The sequence below is a fragment of the Anopheles bellator genome, chromosome 2 (assembly GCF_943735745.2).
Source record: "Anopheles bellator chromosome 2, idAnoBellAS_SP24_06.2, whole genome shotgun sequence".
Taxonomy (NCBI): Eukaryota; Metazoa; Arthropoda; class Insecta; order Diptera; family Culicidae; genus Anopheles; species Anopheles bellator.
In genome coordinates this window covers 77006990-77020591 of record NC_071286.1, presented here as the reverse complement: position 1 = coordinate 77020591, position 13602 = coordinate 77006990, and the positions used below count along the sequence as shown (strand labels likewise).

Sequence of the window (13602 nt, the reverse complement as noted above, 5' to 3'; positions counted from 1 at the left end):
TTGAATTAAACTTATTGGGCATTGATTAATTCAATGTTGATAATGTACCAATCTTAAACTTGCTGCTTATTCTCTTCCACGGTTTATGTCACGTGAAATAAAATATAACAACGTTAAAATCGGCACTACTTGCATTCTTCACGACCGCCCGACCCACGCATTTGTTGTCTAGCTACAGTCGATAATCCCACCAGCGGGTACACCGACACTGTCCGGGCAGTCATCCTCTTCACCTTCGACTCCTTCAACTACGCCTGGTCCAATGATTGTCACAACCACATCACAACAACAACCCCAACAGCAACAGCAGCAAGGACAGCAGCAAGCGCAAATGGGACAAGTCGTCGGTGGTCAGGGAGGAAACGCAATGGGCCTGACACATTCCGTTCCCGGCAGCGCTGGTGTGTACGGATCTTCCAGCGGCGGTATTGGTCACCCGTCAGTCGGTGGCGGTTCGGTCGGTAAGGGAGTGCAGCAGCAACAGTTGCAACCACAACCATCAACGAGCGGCGTTGGAAGTGGAGGCCTTGGGGGCCTGCAGGCACCCACCTCCGGAATGCCAACGGCAGCCGATTTCAGTCTTATGCTCAGTCTTGGACTGGGCCTAAATCCGGCCGACCCGAACCAGCTGGCGAACATAGATCTGCAGAAGCTTGCAATGTACTTGGTTAGTATGAGCAGTAAAAAAATCGTATTCACTTTTGTTTCCGTTTGGGACAAGTTTCGCATTAACAAAACAAAAGGGACTCACGCTGTGAGGTTTTCTTGGGCTTCTTTTTATGACCTTATTTTATCTATCACTTCGACTCGCAACAACAACATATGTGCAGGTGTGTGCTACACTCTGTCTGAGCATTGTAATATATGGGATAAATGAGGCAAATGGGGCATCACTTTTTAAAGGTTGATATTATTTGTCGTTTTTTGTTTCTTCCATTCAATGAGTTTACTTAGTTTCTTATTATGATTAGTTTCTTTTCTGGTTGGTTATGGTTGATTACTTCAGCAATCCTTTTAGAAATTGATTGTAACTGTAGGGGTAGTTTTTTGTGTATTATTTGGTAATTTGACTAGATTTCAAATGACCACCGTCCACACTATGCGTTGTTTGATGTTTCTTTTTCTAATGTGATATCGACAATTGTTTCTGTAGAAAATGGAACGGCGTGAAAAGAATGAGCAAGTTATGCGTGAACGGGAGCGCGTTCGGTTGGAGCAGATACCGAAGAAGTGGACACGGCGCGAAGAAAATGAGTTCATTCGCGTGCTCACCGGTTACGGCATCGACCTGCAGCCTAACACGGCCGTCCCCACACCCGATTGGAGTCGGTGAGTAGTAGTCTGTCCGTAGTGTTGTTTGTCATTTGGCAAGGCACACACCTTAGCAAGAAGTCGAACTTGCGAGCAACAATATTCACAAATGTTTTCGATGTTACAGATTCAAAGTGTTTGCCAAGTTGGATAAGAAAACGGACGAAAATCTGAGCGATTTCTACAAAGTGTTCATCGCGATGTGTAAACGCCAGGCGTGCGTTAAGCTGAACGATGACGAGAAGGGTCTCGATGGGCTGGTCGATGATGTAACAGAGGATCATGCAAAGCTGATTCTCGACCGGCTGGAGCTGTTGTCCAAGGCGAGGCAAATCATCAAACACCCGAAGCTGGAGGAAAACATCCGGCTATGCGAAAACAATCTCGACACGCCCGACTGGTGGATCCCGGGTCGGCACGATCGGGAGTTGCTGCGTGCCGTTTTGAAGTACGGTATCTATCGCTCTGAGCAGCTGATTCTAGCCGATCCCGAGTTTCCTTTCTACGAATCGGCAAGGAAGTACCTGCAGCAGCTGGAAATGCAAATTCAACTGCAAAATCAACATCTCATGAAGATGCAGGCAGAAGCAACAGCCAAGGCGGAAGCGGCCGCCAAGGCCGCTTCAGCTGCTTCGTCCAAAAGTGCGTCGCCTGAAAAAAGCACCACTGCCGCCTCCTTGCCGATTGCCGCAAAGACGGTGAAACAGGAGAAAGAAGCAACATCGACCGTTGTTTCGGTTGAAGAGGGAAAGGATGTTGGTAAAGATGTTACTACTAAAGCAGAAGTGGTTTCCCCAGTGAAGGAAGAACATACTGCCGAGCTTTCTGCGGAAGAGGTGAGCGTAGATCTGAACAAGAAGACTGCCTCTGCTGTTTTGGAAAAAGATGGCAAAGACGAGGAAAGTGCACGAGATGCCGAAAGCACAAGAAAATCTCCGGAAAAAGTTACAGAGGAACCTCTGGCAGATGAGAATGTTGAACAGGAATCTTCCGAGGGGCACGAGCAGGCACCGATTGAAAAGTCAGATTGTGAAAAGATGTCGCCAGAGAAGGAGACAACAATCGACGAAGCATCTTCGGCCAAGGAAGTATCTTCGGAAAAGCAGCTAACTGAGAAAGAGAATGCTGGTGACGAAAACAATCTCCCCTCGAAGGACCTTTCTGAGAAATTGATGGTTGTCGATTCCATTGTCGCCGGTGATGTCGAGCCGGTAAAAGATGCAGAGATGGCGGAAGATGGCAAGGAGTCACTCACCGAAGAGAAATCGCAAGAAAAGTTAGTGGATGATACGGTTAGTGATGCTGTTACTGTCTCCACCGACGAGGAGCATAAGACCGATGGTCCCGAGAAAATGGCTGTTGAGCTGCCGAATTCCTCGGAAGAAACCCCCGACATGCCGGATGCAGTGAGCACGGAAGAAAAAATCAGTATAGATGGCGAAAAGGACGAATCGGTCTCTACTGAATCGGAAGTAAAACCCTCAGACACTGAAGCGGTAAAAGAAGTGGAAATGGAAAGTACAACGATTGACCCGAGCTTTAGTGATGATTCGAAGACCGAGATGAAAGAGAAGGAAGATGACAAAATGGACACCAACGAAGAGGAGCCGAATCTTGCTTCGAAGCCATCAGTCGATGGACGCAGAACACCCTCCGTCGAGAAGGAATTGCGCATGGAAGTAGACGAACCGACAGGAGACGAGGCTAAGGACGGCGAAACAGCAGACAAAGAAGGTGATCTGGTAGAAGATGCAGCCGTTGCCAACCGGGACACTATCGCCGAAAACACTGCTAAAGGTGCACATGATGAAAAGAAATCGGCGACGGAACCATCCGCAGAATTGACCCCTACCGATGCTGTATGTTCGGAAGATGTTTCTAAAGCAAAGGAGGAGACTGAGGAACACATAGCATCTACTGAGACTGTCAAAGCGGAATCTGTGGAAGAGCCAAGGCCAAAGGCGAACGAGGAGGAGCATGGTTCGGAAGTGGAAACCTCAACCGTAGTTGCAGTCAACCAGGAAGCACCTAGCGCTTCGTCTCCCACTAAAGTACATGAAACGATAGCCAGTAGTGATCCGGAAACAAAGAATGAAGCAGATTCTGCTGCTTCCGGACTGGTCGACGAGAACACTACGGCTGTGGCTGCTGCTGCGGCTGCACCTGCACCTGCACCTGCACCTGAAGAATCCACGGTTGGTACTACGGAAAAGGAGCCGGTCAGTGAAGTGGCGCCAATGGTTATGGGTGAAGAAAAATTCATCGTCAGTAGTGACGATACGGAAAAAGTGTCGCCGGTCATTGTAAACTGCGAAGAGACAGCGAAATCGAAAGCAGCGCCAGAAAGGTCACCATCTCCCGATGTTATCATCGTGGAGGAGAAGAAGTCGGTCGAGGCGAAACCAGCGGTCGTGAACTTGGTGTCTGAGGAGGAGCGCTGCTCGAAGCAGGCTGCAGAATTGAAGGCTCGTTTCCCGGATCTGGAGGTATTTCAACCGTTGATGAAGCTGAAGCAGCTCGACAGCAGTCTCACCAAAGAGGATCTGAAAAGTATGTCTATCAAAGTGTTTTCATTGAAAAATTTGTTAAAAGCATTTTCTAATGTCCTCTGGATTCCCCTTTCTTTGTAGACATGAGCAAATTTGCCAGCATGATCGATACGTCGATGATCGTGAAATGGTTCCGCGATTTTGCGCTCGAACGTCGCGTTGGGCACATTATTTATTGCGTTGAGCAGGGTGAGTGGCCGGTCGGCAAATCGTACTCAGCGTACACTGGATGCCTTGGCATCGATCTGGATATTCCGCTATACGAGACGATCAAGCGCATTATTCCGATGAACGACGATATGCTGCGTCGGTCGGCGTCCAGCACACCGGACGTGATAACGATCACGACCGATCATCAAAATGCGAAGCAGATCAGCCAGGCTGCGGCGCTTGGTCAGCACTCGGCCACCGGTGGTTCCTCTGCCGGTGGTGGAATGCTGATGGGATCCGGGAACAGTTCCTCGATCGGAGCTACTGGTAGCGGATCGCAGTCGATGAATCAGAGCATGGCGGTGGCAGCAGCAGCAGCTCATGCAGCGGCAGCGGTAGCGGCCGGAGTCGGTGTGACGATGCCACCGACAAGTAAGAAACGCAAGCGACACATTGCTATCGATGTTGAAACCGAGCGAGCGAAATTGCATGCGCTGCTGAATAATACACAAAGCCCAGGTAAACAAATACTTCATATTAAGCTTTCACTGCTTCAGTGTTGGTGTGCTTCCATTACTGTCATCTGGCATCCTGGTTTCATGCGTTTGGTTTTAGATTTTGGGTTTGTGCCATGCATCCGCAGGTCAACCATTCAAAAACATTAATTTATTGGCCAACATAGTCTTTGTTTCAACTCATGGTGTCTCGAGATGGTGTTTAACGACTTGTTTTGTCTTCATTTTCTGCAGTTCCGAATTCAAAGTCACAACCGTCACACTCGTCGAGCAACAGTGGCGGCGGTATCCAATGGAACGACGAGGACGTGCAGGAGATTCGAAGCAACGCACGGGGTGGCAGTGGTAGCAGTACGAATTCGAACGTGCTGCAACCACCACCGGCCCATCAGCATGCTCCGCGAAACCAAATGTCCTACCCGAAACCGACGCTTATTCCCGGAACGTCGAGCACGCTAACCCCGATCGATTTATCTTCCAGGTAAAAGGAAGGATCTTGTGTGATTTTAAAGGGCCTCCCTTCCTTTGCATAGTTTTGACTTTTTGTCTTCGCTTTTTCGTCCTTACAGTTACAGTCTGCCAAAGGTTAATATTGCAGAAATGATCAAGAACAGCAGTGTAGCTGCGGGTGCCGGTGCTGGCGGCCCGATGGATCTTAGTGAGGTGCAGGACTTTTCCATTGGAAAGAATAAAAAGTCCTCCAACAGCCAGCAGCAGCATCTGCCGAGTGGTATTAGTATAACCAGTGCCTCAGGACCGGCAGGCATGATGCAGTCCCCGTCGGCTGCCGTGGCAGCGGCGGCCGCCGCTGGTAAGGGTAAACTGAACGACATGCTGTCGAAGCTAATGAAGAAGAATAACGTTAGCGTGCCGATTGAAGAACCGCCACTGGGCAAAGAAAAGAAACGCCGAAAATTGGACGAGATCGTGCTCGGCCTGTCGGCGGCCAAGGAACACAAGACGATCTTTGGTGATCCGACACCACCGGGTGGCAGCTTTTCAGGAAGCTCGATGAAGAAACCTCAGATTCCGCCGAGCGTCTCGGTGACCCCGGCTAGTGCACCGTCTTCGGTGAGCCAACAGCCACCACAGAAACCTTTCACCATCACCGTCACGAGCGTTCCAGGCAATCCCAAAAATCAGGGGGCGGGTGGTTCTAATTCGTCTTCGAGCAGCAACGCAAACAGTAATGCCGCCGTAGCTGCCAGCATGCAGGCGGCCCTACAGGGAATGTCGGGTATGTCGTCGAAGGACAGTCTGAACGCCCTGTTCGCTCAGGCGGCACAAGTCGAACAGCAACAATTTTTGAAGCAACAGCAGAAACTCATCCAGTCTATGCCAGCTAACTCACCACAGCGCAAAGCGTACGAAGCCATGTTTGCCGAAATGAAGCAGGCGGCCGAATTGAGCTCCAAACTGGGCCAATATGGCAGTGCGCACGACGCGAAGGTAAACAAGTGGCTCGCGGAGCAGACGGCCGCTCTGACGGAGCAGGCCATGGGAATGGATTATCTGTCTCGATCGCGATCGCGCGGCGGATCGTCTTCTTCGCAAGGCGGGTCGAGTTCACGATCGACGCGGGGTTCCGCGAACAGTATGCAACAGCAGCAACAACAACACCACCACCAACAGCAGCAGCAGCAGCATCAGCAACAACAGCAGCAGCAGCAGCAGCAAGCCGAAAACAATGCGATGGCCTTCAACTGGAAAAATCTAACCGGCGACGAGTACGTTGCAGTGATCAACAAAATCAATGGCAAGCGATTGACGGGCAACAAAGCGCCGCAGTTGAAGCGGCTAACTCAGTGGCTAGCGGATAATCCGGCCTACGAAATCGATCCGAAATGGGCCGAGTCGATCACCCTTCCGGGGCCTTCTTCAGCGATGTCAAAGGGAACGATGGGGGACGGCGGTGGTCAGGGTGGTTCGTCATCATCATCGGCCAAGCAGATGCGTTCGCAGAATGCAGCCGCCGCCTCCGCAGCTAGTCAGTACGGCAGCGGAAGTGGTGGCGGCGGAAGCGGTGGTCAACAATCGTCCTCCGGCTCGACTTCTTCGTCGTCGAAGAAACACTCGCAAAGCAGTAGCAATGCAGCAGCGGCTGCGGCGGCCGCAGCCGCCGCCAGTATGCAGTTCCCTGGGCTTGCCGGGTTGAATGCGAACCTTCTGTCTAGCATACCGGGACTCGGAAGCTTTGACCCGAAGAACAATCCACTGCTTATGCCATTCGGTGGCATGCCAGGCTTGGCCGGTCTCGGTGGTCTGGGAAATCTCAACAACATGAATCTCTTCTCGAATCTGGCCGGTCTGGGAGGGCTGTCGGCCGGCATGGATGCGCAAAGTTTGGCTGCCATGATGGCCGCCGCCGGTCTGGATCCGGCCGCCGCACTCGGGGCAGCGGCTGCCGCAGCATCGTCCGGCGGAACGCCCACGAAAGGTGGTGGTGGCGGAGGGAAATCGCGAAAATCATCTTCCGCCGTCAACGATGGAGCTGGAACCTCGTCATCATCCGGCTCTGGCCAACAAGGTTCATCGAAAGGCCAAAGCTCCTCACAACAGCAGCAGGCAGCGGCAGCGGCAGCAGCAGCCGCCGCCGCGGCCAACAGCCAATTCCCGTTCTTCTTCCCCAACCCGAGCCTGCTCTACACACCCCTGGGCCTGGGGGGATTGAATCCTTACGGTTTGCCCGGTGCTGGCGGACTGGGAACGAGCGGAAGCACGACGGGTACGTCTTCCTCGACGACGACCTCGCGGCAATCGCAATCTGGGAAACAGAATTCCCGCGGCGGTGCTGGCGGAGGAATGGGCGGTTCAGGCGGTTCTTCGCAATCGACCGGTTCGCCAGGCGGAGGCGGAAAGGGACGTTCGTCGGGATTAAGCCAACAGCAAGCAGCTGCTGCAGCGGCAGCCGCCCACCAGCAGGCTGCACGGGAAGCGGCCCAGCTCCAGCAGCTGCTGCTCCCGCACGACACACACCTTCTCGAGTCGTTGACGCGTTCGGCTGGACTGGATATTTCCGCCGCATCCCAGGCCAGTCCCGGCAGCGGAGGCGGAGGATCCGGTGGAGGAAGTGGCGGTGGCCGAGGCGGGGGTGGATCGAGTGCGGCCGAGAAGCAGCGAGCACGCGAAAGTGCCGCCGCACAACAAGCCAACAAACAGGCCCTCGAGAAGCTTGAACGGGAACGGCGCAAGATCCTTGAAACGCTCACTGCAGGCGGATTTCCGACCGATCTGGCCGCCATGCAGGCGTTTGCAACGGGAAAACTGCCGTCCACTGGCTCATCGCATTCGTCGAAGGGTGGGGGCAGCAGTAGCAGCAGCTCGTCGCAGGCCCAAGCAGCGGCCGCAGCTGCTGCAATGGCGGCAATGTCCGCGAAGGATCTTCCACTTCCGATACCGCCCGAGTTCAGCCAAGCGTTATTCGCCGGCATGGCAGCCCACGCTTTGTCCGCGTCGGGTGCCTCAGGAACGGGCACGGGAAGCAGTGGGCGCTCGTCGTCCCCTTCGGCCGCCAAGAAGGCGCGCGACCAAGACCTCAAGGATGCGTTTGAGCAGTTGAGCAAAAATCCGATCGAACTGTTGGCACGAAGTCTCGGCGTTGGGCCGGCAATCTCGCTCATTCCGACGTCATCGTCGAGTTCGTCGACACCTTCGCCGTCGGAGTCGAAGCGCGCTCGACACGAGGCAGCCCAGCTGCAGCATCATCTATCGAAACTCGATCCGAAGACTTTGCTGCTCGGAGGCTCCGGAGCACCGGAAGAACTGAAGTCGTCACCACGCTCGAGTCGCTCGAGTGGCGCCACCGAATCGTCGTCTACGTTACTTGGTCTGGACAAGGTAACTCTGACGCCCGTGGCTGCCGCAAGCATTGCTGCGTCGCTACCGTCTCAGACCACCATCTCACTAGCACCCTCTCCGTTACCCGGCGGCGGGTCTTCATCATCGCTTAATCTGAGCTCCAAGAGTCCGGCTTGCCTTTCGAGTTCATCCTCATCTAGTGGCAACTTGGAGCGGGAGTTACGCGAGCGCGAACGGGAACATCAACGGGAGCGCGAGCGGGAACATCGGGAGCGAGAACGGAACGAGCGACATGAGCGGCAGGAGCGCGATCGATTGGAGCGTTTGGAGCGACGCGACCGCGAGGCCGCGGTAGCAATGGAAAGGATGGAACGATCCGAGCGAAATCTTCGCTCGTCGGTCGACAGTGTCGCAGCCGATCTAAGCCGTGTTGCCGCTGCCGGACTATCGGTTTCGCTGGCCAATCCAGGTGGATCTCAGTCGACAATCGGATCGTCTGGACGATGCGAAACCGTTGGTAGCGGTGTAGGTGGTGCGAATTTGCTGGGCGGAGCGTCGGTGCTCTCGTTGGCCGCATTAGGACCACATAATCTTTCCTCAGGCACCGCAGGAGGATCGTCGACGGAACCGATAGGAGGCGGCGGCGGCAGAAGTGGAGCTTCACGAGCTATCGATGGAGCGGTCGCCATTGGCAGTGGAAATTCCGCGGAAGCGGGCTCATCAACTGCTGGGCCCAGTGCGGGACCGGAGATGGACCTTGAAGATCTGATCGCGCCTTCCAAGCTGTCCAAGTCGGGTGGTGGTGTGTTGAGTGAAGAGGATGACCCTCAGAAGCAGATAATGTTGTTAAAGCAAAAGCAGAAGCTGCTGCAGCAGGAGCACCTGAAGAAAGTGCACGAAGCGCAAGAAGCGCAACGGCTGATCGAACAGCAGCGCATTGCGGCGGTCGAGCAGAAGAAACAGGAGCAGCACCACCACCATCTGCACGGAAGCAGCACCCCGTTGAAGTTAACGGCGGATGATCCTTCGTACCACCAGGCACTGATGCAGGCGGCAGCCGCTGAGGAAGCAGCGGAAGCGGCCGCACTGCTGCGGCATCGCGAATCGAAACGTAGGAGAGAAAATGATCTCGCCGAAGAAGAGTCGACGGAAAGGCGAATAGCCGCTGGTGATCACCATCACCATCATCACCTTCTCCACCAGGACCTCGGTCGGGGTGAGTCGGGAAACAGGAGTATACGTGACGATCTGGCCGCGGTCACCGGCGCTGATGTGGCGCCACATCATCCGGTCACATCACACCAGGAATCAGCTGCCCACTCAGAGGGTGATTCCTTCCACGACATCGGTCGTGACGAGCTTCACCACCACCATCATCAGCAGCAGCACCATCACGACCTGGCGATAGACAAGGAAGCGACGGGGGTTGGTGGAGAGTCGGATCACGAGGGTGGTGGTGGGATTGGTGCGTGCTCCGAAGAACGGCGGAGAACATCGCGGCGCCATCAGTCGTTACACCAGCCGATGGCGGTAGGACCGGAGGGTGGTGGTGTTTGCGCGGACGATGAAGCGATGCGATCAGAGTCGGAGAAATCAACACCGGAATTGTCCGGTGGCGGTGGACACGGACCGGCACGCAAGTCAACACGCTCCAGCACGGACGCGGCCAACTCGAGCGGATGTGAATCGAACGGAGGTGGCAGTGGAACCGGTGGAACATCACTCGCTGCGATGGCGCAGGTATCCGCAGGATCCGGCGGCGGAACACCTTCCGGTGGGCGACGAACGACGCGCAGCAAACGACCACGCAGCGGGGAAGATTTAGAGTCCATCGGCGTTCCGGAACGCAAGCGAGAACTGCGGTCAAGTGCAGGGCGCCAGGCAGCGGCCGCCGCTGCCCGTATGGCGGCCGAAGCGAAGGCAGCTGCCGCCGCCGCCGCTGCCAGCGCTGTGCCGTCCTCGGGTGGATTCTCCGACAGCAGCACCGGTTCGCTCAATCTCTCCGCGTCCGGCGGAAAGGATCAGCATGACTCGGATCGGGACGATCAACCGATTTGACTAAAAACGAATAAATGACGCTTATAAGCAGTAGGTCAGAAATAGGAGACGAATACACCGATCATCGATCAATCGGAGATCGTTAGAATAGGTAGTTTAAGTTGCAGCGTGAGAGACAAAAGTATGACACTGATATTAACGAATGTCGAAATCATAGCAACCATAGCTGATGAACTAACCCCTGCCAACAATCAACACTCTGTGCGTGACTCGGATGGTGAGCGTTTTTGACTCAGCAACCAGTGAAGAGGCTTTAGAACAGCGTGGACGGCGCGGCACGAGGGAGAGCGTGTAAAGTTTTTTCAACAACATTCCCGATCTTCATGGTGGATGAAGTGGGTGGGTGGTGTGTCCAAACGTGCGTTTCGGACTTGTACAGAAAGAGTAGGCAAGGAATCGACACGGGCCTCCAGTGGGGTACGCTCAAAACAATGACACGCGGTTTTAGTTCGGCAACGGACAACTTGTGGGAAATTGCTGTCATTCGATGACCATACTTCTTGGTTCGATCTGGCCCTTGGCTTCCTTCCGCGTGACGTATAGACGGCACATTTGGGGTGGTAGCATGCGACGTCCACGAGGGAAAAGAAAATTTATTGCCTCTCCGCTCGACGCATTAACCTACGGGGTTAATGAGATGGAATGGAATCACAAACCAATCGTCACTAAAAAGACGTTACAAATCAAAAGAAAGGAAAGCCTAGATACTGTATAAATAACATAGCAACTTACCAACGCGTGTGTGCGCTTTACACTTAGACTCGTCGGTAACCATAGTAACGGCATATTAAACATGATAGTGTAACGCGAGTAGTGGCAGGGAAGGAAATGAGTAGAGTAGGAATAGTGCAGCACTAAGAGAAAAAGAGAGAGCGCGTGAGCGAGGAGGTTGGTGTGTGACGAAAGTAGCCTACTTTTCACAGCAAATACGACGTCTCGTGCGCCAACGGAAAAAGATTGGTAGCTCCTTACGCGGGGTGTGCGTTGTTGAATCCTGCACCTATCTTAAACCGACCTTCCGGTTTTGTTTTGCAAATTAAGAGCCTGGCTGGGGAGGAAGGACCATTACTGTATACACACAGGCACACAGCTGGGAACTGGCGGGATGTATGTTGGGGGGTGGAGCGCGCTATGTGTGCGAATTCCCACGCGCGCTGTTAGTTATGTAGGGAAAACACAATTTAAAGGATAACTATAACTATTTATTTTCGACCTTATTTTTTGGTTTTTGTTTCTTAGAAAGCATCTTATGCATGTGAGGGCGACGACGCGTAGAACTCTAGTAGCAACGTGGGGATGGTGTAAAGAGAACTAGGAAAAAATCGTGGCCAATGACGTTGGACAGGCAAAATTCGTAGGCACATCTTAGCCACCGCCACCAGACCACGATCTCTGTGGTGTTGTAGATGTGCGTGTTTGTGTGTGGTGTAGTGTAGCAAGGATTGGAGGACAGTTAATTGTGTATTGCCATTTATTTGTACATACATTTACATATACCTGAGCACTTTTCTTCTTCTTCCTCTGTCTCCTTCACCGTTGGACGCGGAAGGATTAAAAAGTAACGGAACGTTGAGAGGAAGAGGGGCACGCATACACAACAAGTTCGACTGTTTTGTTTTTAAATAGGAGCTACAAAAGAAGATGGAAGAAGCTGATCGGCGAGGGAAAGAGAATGAGTGCGTGAGACAGAAAGAGAGAGAGAGAGAGAGAGAAAGTAGCGAAGAAGCTCCGTTGTGCTGTGTGTGCCGCGGGATGTAATGGGGAGACACTGTGAGAGAAAAGGGTGTAGAGATAAAGTGGGAAGATAATATAAAAATCTAACATATTCAAATGCAGACAGGAAATTGTGAAAACACATAACAAACAACACAACACAACCGCACAATCAAATTGATGTGCAACTTCTGACGATAGTTTTCTTGCAAACAAACGTAAATAGTAAAAACCGAAGGAGGAGGGCATCATCAGGGCTTTTAGAAGAAGCAACACTGGACAGAATCCATGAAGATAAAAGAGAACCATTGGAGAATGGTGATGCTGTAATAGAAATGGTGGTTGTTTGATTTGAAGCAAGTGATAATAAAAAAGAACGAAAATTTAACTGTCAGTAGCGTTGTATTTCATTATATCATCAGTTCAACCAATCGATGGGGTCGGTCTCAACCCTCAACGTTCATGTAGCACAAGGAACGCATATGATGTTAGTTTCAAAGAAACAAGTAGTAGCGCGGTATGTCTGTTGGCTTAATTCAAAACGTTCACGGTCCATCACACAACCTTCGGTTAATTACGTTTCCTGTGTGTCTTGCGCCGTTTGCAGTTCAGCGTACTCGCTCCCGGCATCACCGCTTCCAGGACATCGGCCGCGGACGATTCGCCACGCGCGACCTCCACAATCCGTTCGAGGCACTTCTCTTTGAGCACCTCCATGTCGAGCTTCAGCTGCAGCAAGACGTCCTTTTCCATCGCCCGGAAAGTCTCAAACTCCGTTTCGATCACTTCCATTTGCTTCTTATTAAACTCCTGCTGATGCTTTTTCTGCATCTCGGCTACCTTGTCCAAAAGCTCTTGCCTATTTTCGGGCGACAGCTTCTTGGGCCTCGTCGTACGTCGCGGTTGAGCGGCACGTTCCGCCATTTCCATCTCGAAAGCCGTATCGTCGATCACCTCGTCTTCGGTGTTCTCGGTGTCCTCGGCCACAGGCACACGGTCAGCGATAGCTGCAAAGAAATGTTGTGTTGTATGTACGGGTACGTGGATGGAGCGGTTGCCGGAGGTCCTTACTGAGGAAGGCTTCTGGAGCGAGCGACTCCACACCCATGAGCTGGACGGTGGCCATATCGATCGTGCTGCGCTTCACAGCGAGTTGAAAGATCTCGTCCATCTCGGTGTAAAACTCGAATTGTGAAGCCGGCTTTCGCTTGTCGCTTTTGATTCTGTCGTAAACGCCCTTCAGCACCTTCCACTTCCTCTCGATCTGCGCCGCATCGCGGTGAACGAATTGGTCAACAACCTTCATTCGTTCCGCGATATGTTGGAACAGTTCACCGTTTTGGTTGCTGCGTGTGCCGTTCAGGAATTCTATACCGCTGGCCCGAACGATGCACAGCATCTCCAGTACCTCACCGCGCTGCCACAGCATCGGTTTGTCGGCCTTCGCCGCCATGATCGTGGGAACTGCGCTGGTCGACAAAGCTTACGCTAAAACGTGGGCAAAAGAG

At 52.9% G+C, this 13602-nt stretch overlaps 2 protein-coding genes across 2 annotated transcripts in view; one reads left to right on the top strand and one right to left on the bottom strand.

Moving 5' to 3' along the window:
- LOC131208089 (uncharacterized) overlaps positions 1-12477 on the top strand; it is a 28182-nt gene extending 15705 nt beyond the window's left edge. Inside the window, exons 12-17 of the mRNA XM_058200735.1 lie at positions 173-667; positions 1154-1329; positions 1439-3861; positions 3942-4529; positions 4760-5006; positions 5095-12477. Coding sequence (XP_058056718.1) covers positions 173-667; positions 1154-1329; positions 1439-3861; positions 3942-4529; positions 4760-5006; positions 5095-10381 — 9216 coding nt within the window. The 3' untranslated portion in view covers positions 10382-12477. The remainder of the gene's footprint in view (positions 1-172; positions 668-1153; positions 1330-1438; positions 3862-3941; positions 4530-4759; positions 5007-5094) is intronic.
- A 5-nt stretch (positions 12478-12482) lies between these two features.
- The window catches only part of LOC131209777 (uncharacterized), a 1174-nt gene continuing 54 nt past the window's right edge, over positions 12483-13602 (bottom strand). The window contains exons 1-2 of the mRNA XM_058202915.1: positions 13166-13602; positions 12483-13101 (exon numbers count right to left, since the gene is read on the bottom strand). The exon at positions 13166-13602 is cut by the window's right edge and continues 54 nt beyond it. Coding sequence (XP_058058898.1) covers positions 12665-13101; positions 13166-13547 — 819 coding nt within the window. The 5' untranslated portion in view covers positions 13548-13602 and the 3' untranslated portion in view covers positions 12483-12664. The remainder of the gene's footprint in view (positions 13102-13165) is intronic.